The sequence below is a fragment of the Vigna umbellata genome, chromosome 5, assembly GCF_029865625.1.
Source record: "Vigna umbellata cultivar VRB3 chromosome 5, Vumbellata_1.0, whole genome shotgun sequence".
In the NCBI taxonomy this organism is placed as follows: Eukaryota; Viridiplantae; Streptophyta; class Magnoliopsida; order Fabales; family Fabaceae; genus Vigna; species Vigna umbellata.
In genome coordinates this window covers 32,332,929-32,342,990 of record NC_142169.1, presented here as the reverse complement: position 1 = coordinate 32,342,990, position 10,062 = coordinate 32,332,929, and the positions used below count along the sequence as shown (strand labels likewise).

At 36.1% G+C, this 10,062-nt stretch overlaps 1 protein-coding gene and 1 pseudogene across 2 annotated transcripts; one reads left to right on the top strand and one right to left on the bottom strand.

Moving 5' to 3' along the window:
* The first annotated feature begins 690 nt into the window (after nt 1–690).
* LOC124834099 (rhicadhesin receptor-like) lies at nt 691–2,132 on the top strand (annotated as a pseudogene). The gene is made up of 2 exons (XR_015779956.1): nt 691–983; nt 1,377–2,132. The product of XR_015779956.1 is annotated as a rhicadhesin receptor-like (transcript).
* A 1,678-nt stretch (nt 2,133–3,810) lies between these two features.
* Nucleotides 3,811–9,273, bottom strand: LOC124834097 (phytochrome A-2-like). The gene is made up of 5 exons (XM_047308702.2): nt 8,805–9,273; nt 6,067–8,154; nt 5,027–5,843; nt 4,606–4,896; nt 3,811–4,181 (listed from the first exon to the last, which is right to left on the bottom strand). The coding sequence occupies exons 2-5, from the start codon at nt 8,141–8,143 to the stop codon at nt 3,971–3,973; spliced, it is 3,396 nt and encodes a 1,131-aa protein (XP_047164658.2). The 5' UTR covers nt 8,144–8,154; nt 8,805–9,273; the 3' UTR covers nt 3,811–3,970.
* Between the last annotated feature and the right edge of the window lie 789 nt (nt 9,274–10,062).

Below are 10,062 nucleotides of genomic sequence, written 5' to 3'. Positions count from 1 at the left end.
TTTGCATACTCCATGAATTTAATTTTGAATAATTGTTTCAAAAAATATTATTATTTTCAAATTTAACTGTTTTAAATAAAGGAAGATGAAACTTTATAGATGCGTTAATGATAAATTAAAGGTTGAAATTGGAATTAATTTAATATATAATATCACAACTTTAAACAATTCACATTCTAACAGTGATAGTGCATGCATTTTGTTTTCTAAATTTATTTATTTGTGTATAATTGAGAAATAATAATTAAAATCATTTGAAATTTTAAAACAGTATACCAAACAATAACACATTTTTTCTAATAGAAAATGGACTGACCCATGTGAGGGTTGCTTCTTCCGTAGAAGACACGACCTAAAATAAACATTTTATTTAAAGTAAACGCCATCTATGGAAAACCAGGATTTCAAATTTTGGGAAGAAATTGATCAAGTTGGAACACAAAACAAGTTAACTTATGATTCTGACTGTAAATTAATAAGACAGCCATGAACACAAGAGTGTGGAGCAGAGCACAAGTGGCACGTGCCAGACCCGCAACTCACGATTGACCGGGTCATTCATCAAAGGCCCAGACCAAAACACAGGTCTTAGGTTTTAAGTTCTAGAATTAGGCATGTTGCATGCGTTTAATCACACGCGCCATTTCTTCAACTTATTGACTTATTATGATTACATTATTCTTTCCTTCTCCATCTACTCTCTACCGCTTGTGATAAATACCGTAACCACGCCATCACTTCCTTCAAACTTCCACCATATACAAAACAATTCCAACATACTTTTCTTCTCTTTTCTCCATTCGTTCTTCTTAAAAGTCTCTGCTTTTTTTTCTCTCCTTTCATTCGCAACTTCACTTCTCTTACATACTCTGATATGAAGCTCACAGCGCTCCTACTATTCACTTTTGCTTTGGTGTTAACCACCACCACCGCATCAGATCCTGATCCTCTTCAAGACCTCTGTGTCGCTGATCTTGCCTCAGGTACTCTTTTTCTATCAAAGATGCCAACTTTCATGCACACCTTCACTTTCCACTTAATAATTATATTTCATCCTTTTTTCTTAATCAATTCATTCTCCCAGACCTATCAACTCCTTTGGTTTTGCTTTTTGATCAAAAGTTCCTCACTTGATTAACTTTTCCCTTCCCCTCACCCGTTTCTACAATTCAACATTAAAATAAACTTCTCACCAACTCCCATTAATCATTTCGCATTTCTGTAGCATGATTGGTGCACTGAACTTTTGATTCGTGTATAATTTGATAGTGAGGTTTTTCTATTTTGTATAATAGACAGACAGAATTTGACTACACGAGAATTGTGATCTGCATAACATTTTTTTGTGTGTGTGTGTGCAATTGTGATTGTTACAGCTGTTAAAGTGAATGGATTCACCTGCAAAGATGCTGCGAAGGTAAATGCGACTGATTTCTTCTCAAACATATTAGCGAAAGCAGGTGCGACAAACAACACCTATGGGTCCTTGGTGACTGCAGCCAATGTTCAGAAAATCCCAGGACTGAACACCCTTGGTGTATCTATGTCACGAATTGACTATGCTCCAGGTGGGATCAACCCTCCTCACACGCACCCACGTGCCACCGAGATTGTGTTTGTGATGGAAGGAACACTCGATGTGGGATTCATAACCACAGCCAATGTGCTCATATCAAAGACCATCACCAAGGGTGAGACTTTTGTGTTCCCAAAAGGCTTAGTTCATTTCCAAAAGAACAATGCGAAGGAACCTGCTTCGGTCATTGCAGCCTTCAACAGTCAATTGCCTGGCACACAGTCCATTGCTCTCACCCTCTTTACAGCCACACCACCTGTTCCAGACAATGTCTTGACCAATGCCTTCCAGATTGGTACCAAGGAGGTTGAGAAAATCAAGACCAGGCTTGCACCATAGAAATAATTTATGTTTGAATCTGCTTCTGTTATCTCTGTCATTGCTCTTCCACGCTTCTTCTGTCTTCTCCTTGTTGCTTTACGATTCATGTTTGATGGAAAATCATAAAGGATTTAGAATGTGAGTGAATGGGGTATATTCATTTCTTTGATAATTGCAATTTGAAATATCATCGCACGCTTCTTATTTTCTTAATAAAATCTTTCATTAGTGGTAATGTTTCTGCCGTTGACTTCGTAATAGTTATGTTATGAATATGTGCTCCACAACCTTGCCTACTGTTCTCCCGTGAAAGTGTGAAATCTGAATTTATTCATATTTTCCTCTCACTTCGTTTCTTCACTACGAACCAAAGTAAAAGTAAAAGAATAAAATACGAAAGGGACAAAAACTTAATAAAAAGTAAACAGATTAAACTAATAAGTTCAAATGTGTTTTTTTTATGTAAGACAAAATTGAAATTTTGTTCATAAACTTGATATAATTTTCTTATTAAACTTATAAAATTTATGGATATTATATTATTCTAGTAATTCAATTGTGTTAAACTTTTCACATTAAAAATATTAATTTTTTTTTAAAGTTTAAAAATGAAACTATATCAAATTTTGGAACTAAATTTTAATTTTAAGTAAAAAATTAAAAACTAAAAATATATTTAAACCAAACTAATAATAAAAAGGAAAACTTATAATTAACCTATATGATTTGAAATCACATAGACTTCTTGTTCTTACCAATTTTTTTATACTAGTACTGCAATAATTTTATACTACAACACTTAATGACACATTCATTCTTTCTTCACACCTTTTTGTCTTTATTATGTAAAAAATTGTGCAAGCATAAGCGATGTCATTTTAGTACAGATACTGTTAATTTAAGTTACTATATTGTCACCAATCCAAATGCGATATTCAAATTGATGAGTGTCTTTTTTTTTTTTGGAAAATAAAATGTGATATACTGTTAAAGAACCGTTACATAATATGTTTGAAAAAACAGCAAAAGCTGGTCACTAAGTATGGGAGAAGTTTAATTATATACTTTAACAAGGTCATCGGCATACATATGGAAGGTGCAAATTACAAAATCAATTAACTAATGTTGCACTATCAACCCATATTCATTTCGCAGATTACCTCGTGCAACCAATTTAACCTATCTCCAAATATAATATCAAATTTCTGAAAAAATGGTCTTGTTGCTCAAGAGCCATATTCTAGTGTAAGGACCACTCTTAATATTTTTTATAACAAAAAGATGCAACTTTTAATAATATACGAAAAATTTTGAATCTCTAAAATGAAACTCAGTTTAGTATTTTTACCTGCTATCTTCGGATTTGGTAAATGACCAAACTCGTATTTAATTTGAATTCAAAATTTAAAGTCCACGAAACAAGTAACTTGTTATTTATTAATTTGGTCAATCTATTAATAAACTTTATCAATTCTATAACTGGACATTTTCTATAAAATGCTCAATATATAAATATTGATAATTTTAATCTATATATATATAATGATAACTTTTGAAACAAATGACACAAATTCAACGGATAATAAAAAGATTTTACTATTGCATGAACTTGAGGGGACCTTACAGTGATTTGTGTTTCAATTAATAATAAGACTATATGAAATGAAATAAATAAATAATAAAACTGAAAAAGGAAACTTATTTTTTCACCATAACATTTCCTCCTAACTCTTAAAATAAGAACTTCTTTTGTTCTCGTAAATATGAATAAGCTGAGTGGGATTCAAACTCAAATATCTGAATAATTTGGAATAAATTCTCTTAATGATGCGGAATGTTCCTAGTTAGCTTTTATTTATGTTTCATTCTGTTGAAAATGAGGCATAATTGCTGTAATGAGAGCACTTGAGGAGAGAGCGTGAATCGTTAGTTATACATATCTACATTATCACCTTACAAGAAGGTAGGTACATAAAAACAAGAGTTAAATATTGAACAAGGAATGCAAATTTCTTGCACCCTTCACTTTCGGATGTACAAAAAATATGGTTTGATTTAATTATTTCCAAAATTTTAAGTGTTGGATTTATAAGCTGCGGCAAGTTCAACAGATAAGATGAAAGATGAATTGCCTGCTTCCCTTATATAACGTACTTCTCCATTCATCAGCTTTAGCAGCTTTCTGCTAATCAGCATGCTGATACCTTCCTCAGATTCATCACCATCACGTCCAAACATTTGGTTCAGCAGTGTTTCTGGAACCCCAAAACCATCATGTGTTATGCTGCAAAAAATAACAAAACCAAACACAGGGATTAACAAATTACATATCTATATAATCTCAATATAGCATAACAAGTTTATTTTCCTTGAGAAGTCCTGTTACATGAATCCAATTCAGGGTGAGCGTGACCTGAGTTGGACCTGTATGAACATAGAAGTGTAGGGATAATCTAAGTGTGAGTCTAAGTTTCACATTGGATATAAACATAGAAGTGTTGAGAATAATCTAAGTATGAGTTTAAGTTTCATATTGGATAGAAATGACAAAGTTAAATATCATATAAAAAAAATCCATAAACTTAATGTGTTGAGATTTTGGATTAAAAGTGGTGTTAATCTTTTATGTGAGTTGGACTCAAGTCACTATAATCTCTTCCTAATAATTACCTTAAAAAAACAAAACAAAACCATAAGTGGTTAATTACCTGAGCTCCAAATTAGCAAGATGAACTAGTTTCCCTAACTGCTGTTTTGCTAATGAGGCTGCCACAACAACCTGACCTCCAGTTGGTGTGAAATTGATGGAAACCAATAAAAAGTCGGCTAAGACCTGCTGGAGCCTGAGACCATCACCGTATAAGGTTTCTGTTGTGATCTGCTCTTCAACATCATTGACCACTCGGACACCTTTTGCATTACCTTTTGTCATGGCTTGACTTAAGGAGGCAACTAACACTTCATGCAGAGTAAATTCAAGCATCTCCAAATCCAGATACCTGTTGAAGAAGCAGGAAACAAATGAGCATAAAATAAACTGAGTCAAACTTATGCAGGACAGAAGGGATGACTAGTAAGACTGAAGTCTATGCTTCTACTGTAAAAGCACAATATTTAGCAATATCATACCCATCAATGATGCTGTCAAGATCTGAGTCATCCAGGACTTTGCTAAGTTGGCGTTGACACCGAGTACCCGTTTGCAGAAATTGTATTTGTTCAGGTCCCAACTGAGTACCTTCTAACAATTTCCGGGTGAAAACAATCCCGTATAAAGGACTCCGAATTTGCCTTTTCAAATAAGTTAAAGCTTTCAGTCTTTTGGATGCAGTTTGTTCAGATAGGTGCTGAATGTGTAATGCTTGTTGAAGCTCTGGACTAGCTAGTTGCAAGAAGCAGAAGACTCCAGTAACTACACCCTCTGCATCCAACTTCTTACTCACAGAAAGCAGACATTCTACGTGTTTCCCATCACGAGTAATGAAACTAAAAGGAATCTTCTCCGTTTCCAAACCAGCCATGGCTTTGTTAAGTACAATGCTGAAGTTAACAACAGCTTCCTGATTCCTTAGACGACAACAAGCTATATGTGTACCAAAAACCTCCCCTAAAAGCATTTTATCCATCACCTCCTCTCGCTTCCATCCAGTTAACTTTGTCATAGCTGAATTCCATTCAGAACACCACCCAAATTCATCTGTGCCAAATATTGGAGGGATCAATGGGTTTGGGTTCTGCACAATTGCCTTGTAGTCGCCTTCAATTCGGGTGAATTTGTCCATCACTGTCTTCTGAGCAGTTATATCTTGGGCCACAAAACAAACCCCCACAACATTATCTTGAAGATCCCTGCTTGCACAAGCATTGACCACCAAGCTGATAGGACCAGAATCAATCTTCAAATCGTGTGTTTTTATCTCAAATTGCACACTTTTCTCTTCCTCACCTGATCACGTTGTAACATGTTAAATTATAGGAAGTTCAGATCAAAATTACGTTTAACTTCGTAGCCAAGACTAATTAATAATTCTTCCATAATGCAATATTCATGAATGACTTTAGGGAACATGGCAACCTAACATGTAAATACTCACTCTTTCAAAATGCTAAGACCTAAAACAAATAGGAGAACTTGTATGATAATAAGACGAGAAAAGAAAAAGACATACCCTGCAGTGCCATGTCCAACATCTTCTTGACTCTATCTACTGAAAAATCTTCAACAAGAGTGAGTAAATGCTTCCCAATAGCTTGTTCAACTGGAAGACATGTCAACTCAGCAATTTTTGTATTCCACCCGTTGACCATTCCATTGACATCAACAGCCAAAATTGGTACTGTTGCTGTTTCAATTAACCTTACCATCTCACTAGTCACTGCTTCCAGTTCTTGCATCCCTTCAATTTTCAAATCGCCTAATGTTGTATTGATAGCATATGTGCTTATCTCCATACTCTCGTTGTCTTTGAATGCATTTCTCAGTATTAGTTGCAATGAATGAATGACGTCCATTTCATAATCCTTCCAGGGCAAACTCCTTGTCCTCACAACTTCAAGGAAAGCCTTGAATGAAGATCTTGGATGCATCCTGCTACCATCATCCCTTTCACCAGGCTCATGCTTTGCACCACCCCATCGAATTTCTGCGGCTGTGTGAGATCGGAACCAGAAAACTATGTCTTTGGAAGATATTCTGACAGCTGCCATTCCACAAGTTATATCACCAAGAGTAGCAGCCCCTGGGAAGCCTGCATCAGACAAGCTATCTGTACTCAAACCTGTGGAATCCCTGTGACATTCAGAGAGCCACAAAGCTATCTCTCTTATCTGGGATTCACTTGGTGTTACCCCTAATCTCCATACCTTGTTTTTATACAACAGTGCTGCACCATCGCACTTAACAAGGTCCATAATGTTAGGACTCTGTGATACAATACCTAGGGGTGCATCTCGCATCAGCATATCACACAAGAGTGTTTGAGTCCTCAGGATATTCTTCTCAATAATCTGATACTCTATCTCAAGTTCTTTGTTCACATGGATGGCAAATACCTGAGCCAGGAATTCGCAAGCATACCTGAGAGGGAAAGGAACAAACCTGGGAGTGGAGTGATGGCAAACTACTAAACCCCATAATCTCTTTCTCTTCTGTGGCTGAACAGCATCAGAACTATCCCCATCTTCATCATTGTCATTGACCACAACGGCCATAACCAAGGAAGCACTAGAATTCATATTTTGCATGTATTGCAAGTGACAACTGTGAGCAGCCCTCAAGGTTGATCCACACAGAGTTAATTCAAATGGAATTTTTTTGTCTTGAAGCACCTTCACATGCTTTGCACGACAATCAACTATCATACGCACCTTGTTCTTCATAAACAAAAAACGTGTAGCCTGAGGAATATCAGTTGCTGGGTAGTGCAATCCCAGATACGGCTCTAGGTCTGGCCTTTTCACTTCAGCAATCACTTCCCCGTGATCATCCTCATGAAATTTATAAGCCATCACTCTATCATAACCTGTTAGTTCAAAAACCTCTCGAACCATTGTGTCACACAGAGTGTCCATGTTCCCACTAGGCAACGATTGCAATCTAGTTATTGCTTTTGCTGCAAATTTATAGGACTGCAGGGCACCTGCTGCAGTCATGGGAACTTCATGAGGCTTGACTGGCTCAAAATCAATGATCACACTGCCGGTAACACGATGGATAATTGCATAAAAGGGCTTCCCAGAGGACTTGCAATGAACTAGAATGGGGTTAAGAAGTGAAACCTCCCCAAATCCCAGTGCCTTCTGAATAGAAGTAGAACTCGGGGAAGTGAAAATAGTTCTGATGTCAGTGCCAATTCCCAGAGCAGGGTGGTCACCAACACTGGGGACAGCCTGGCTAACCATGGTGAGCATTTCAGGTGCATTCTCACTGTAAGCAATGACCCTAAATGTTTTCTCATCTAACGCTAGCAAGCACCCAAATGGTTGGATAAGCTTGCTTTTCTGTAACTGATGGAGGTAAGCAGTTGTTACTTCATCAGACCTTGGTTGATGATCACCACTGGCAGTGCCTGTGCCAGGGGACAATCTCACTGAATTGGAGTAGTTAAAAGAACTACCGGATTCCTCGAAAGTTGCATGCAGTTTTGCGTCTAAAGTTGTCTGAGCAAGAACCCTAGCACTGCGTCTTGATGATCTTGATCTGCCAGAATTATTGCTGGACGATTGACTAGGCCTTGAGGAGGACATTGTCACTTCAACTGCACTTGAAATAAACCACAAGCACAGAATCACTAAGTTAATATCTCGCAAGGAAGAATGGAATCTGCTTGATTGCTCTAAAAGAGATGCAAAGCTACTATGGACCTTGTCAAATGACATCATCCTTACTCACTATCACAATTCAAGAAGAGAAAGTGAATTTTTAGAAACTATAACATTGACAAACTTTGAAAGGCATATCATATTGCTTAACTACTATATATCCAAAGTTCAAATAATAACAGTATTATTTGTTTTTATCCTTAGCACTCTTCCGCTGCTATCTGATGCTCACGGTAAGAGGCCATAAATTCTCCAAAGAATTTCACTGGTATAAACTCAACTAAACACACTCCACTCAGCAAAACATAACTTTATTTCATTTTTAGCAAATTTCTGTTTATTTTTTTCCACTTTAATTTGCAGGAACAGTGAATGGTACGGTGTCTTAATTGACCCGGAAACGACAGAAGAAACATCTAGAGTACGGTAAAAAAGAATTTTCCTTTCCAGGAAGGAGTACATACACCAGAAACGTTAAAAAAAAGGAAGAAGCAAATTTAGGAGAATAAGGAATAATAACCAACGTATCCAGAAGAAGCAACAATCATGAACTGAATAGAAAGAAAATGCAGAAGAAGAAACCCACCTTGCAAGGAAAAATCTGATTCCAACCAATGAGCAGAGAGAAGGTCTGAATAGAAGCAGAAAGCAACTGGGGAATATAAATCCCCGATAGCTACTTACTGTTTAGCTGCATCTGTAGATGAACAAGAAGAAGAAGAAGAAAATCTTAACCACCGACCTTTGGGACACAAGTGGAAAGTGGGAACCCCTCCAAGCTCACAGAACTCGGCAGTTAGAACTGAGACACAGTAGATAATGCCATGCCATAGTAAAAATAACAATTTAAGACTACTCTCTCTCTTTCTCTCTCTCTCTCTCTCTCTCTCTCTCTCTCTTTCTGGTGCTTACTTATATTTAATATTATCATGCAATCATATAGCTTATTATAATATTACTGCTATAAAATAAAATAATGGATTGGTTTCTAAGTAAGGGACGGGTGATGATGATTGCATCTATAAATAGAAATAAGCAACTTTTGCTGCTCTTATCACGATCTGCTTAATCACCTACAACTCTGACTTTCCTTTTTGTTTGATTGTTGGATACAAATTTATGAGAAGAAAATACCCAAAAACCTTATTTTGTTTGTATAACTAATTAAGCAAGCTTCCTTCTAATAAAGGTTAATTACGCTACTAGATGGAAACTATTTTCTGGGTCACTCATTTTTTTCATTGGATAGCGTAGCAACCCCATCCGTAGAAGAGGAAACATACATAGCGAATAGCAACAAGAAAAAGAGTTATGGGTGTCACGTGCAGCTCCCGAAGCTTATGCCTTTGAACAACTTTTAACTACAAAAAAGGTAAGAATACCACAAGCAGCCACATTTCCACTGCATCTGCTGACTCAGACCAACGATAATCAAATGATGGAAAGTACAGGCATGTGTAAGTTATTTACAACACCTTTATACTTGTTAAGGTTTGATTCTTTTTTACTTAATTGTTATTATTATGACGGCTGAGAAATGAAAGCGTACGTGTACCTTTCGAAACCAAGTCAACATAATAATAACAAGATACTATTTTAATTTTATTAAATGAATAATACTTTATAAGACAAAATTTGTATACATTCTCAAGAAATGATCATGCTTGAAACACACCTATTTTAGTAATATATATATATATATATATACTCAAATTAGGTTTATTAGAGGATTAACAAGAATTGATCTGTATTTTAGTGATATGATATGCTGAAATTAAGGATGGTAAATTGACAGAAGCATCTGTGTAGTGGAGGTTTGGCCTTATCAGTAAAGTGGATCTTTA

Bases quoted from the DNA above. Each gene is read 5' to 3' on its own strand.
- LOC124834097 (XM_047308702.2), bottom strand. From the start codon at position 8,143: ATGTCCTCCTCAAGGCCTAGTCAATCGTCCAGCAATAATTCTGGCAGA. The intron at 5,844-6,066 runs GTATGTCTTTTT...CAACGTGATCAG, and splicing joins GTTGGACATGGCACTGCAGG to GTGAGGAAGAGAAAAGTGTG. The intron at 4,182-4,605 runs GTAATTAACCAC...TATTTTTTGCAG, and splicing joins CTTGCTAATTTGGAGCTCAG to CATAACACATGATGGTTTTG.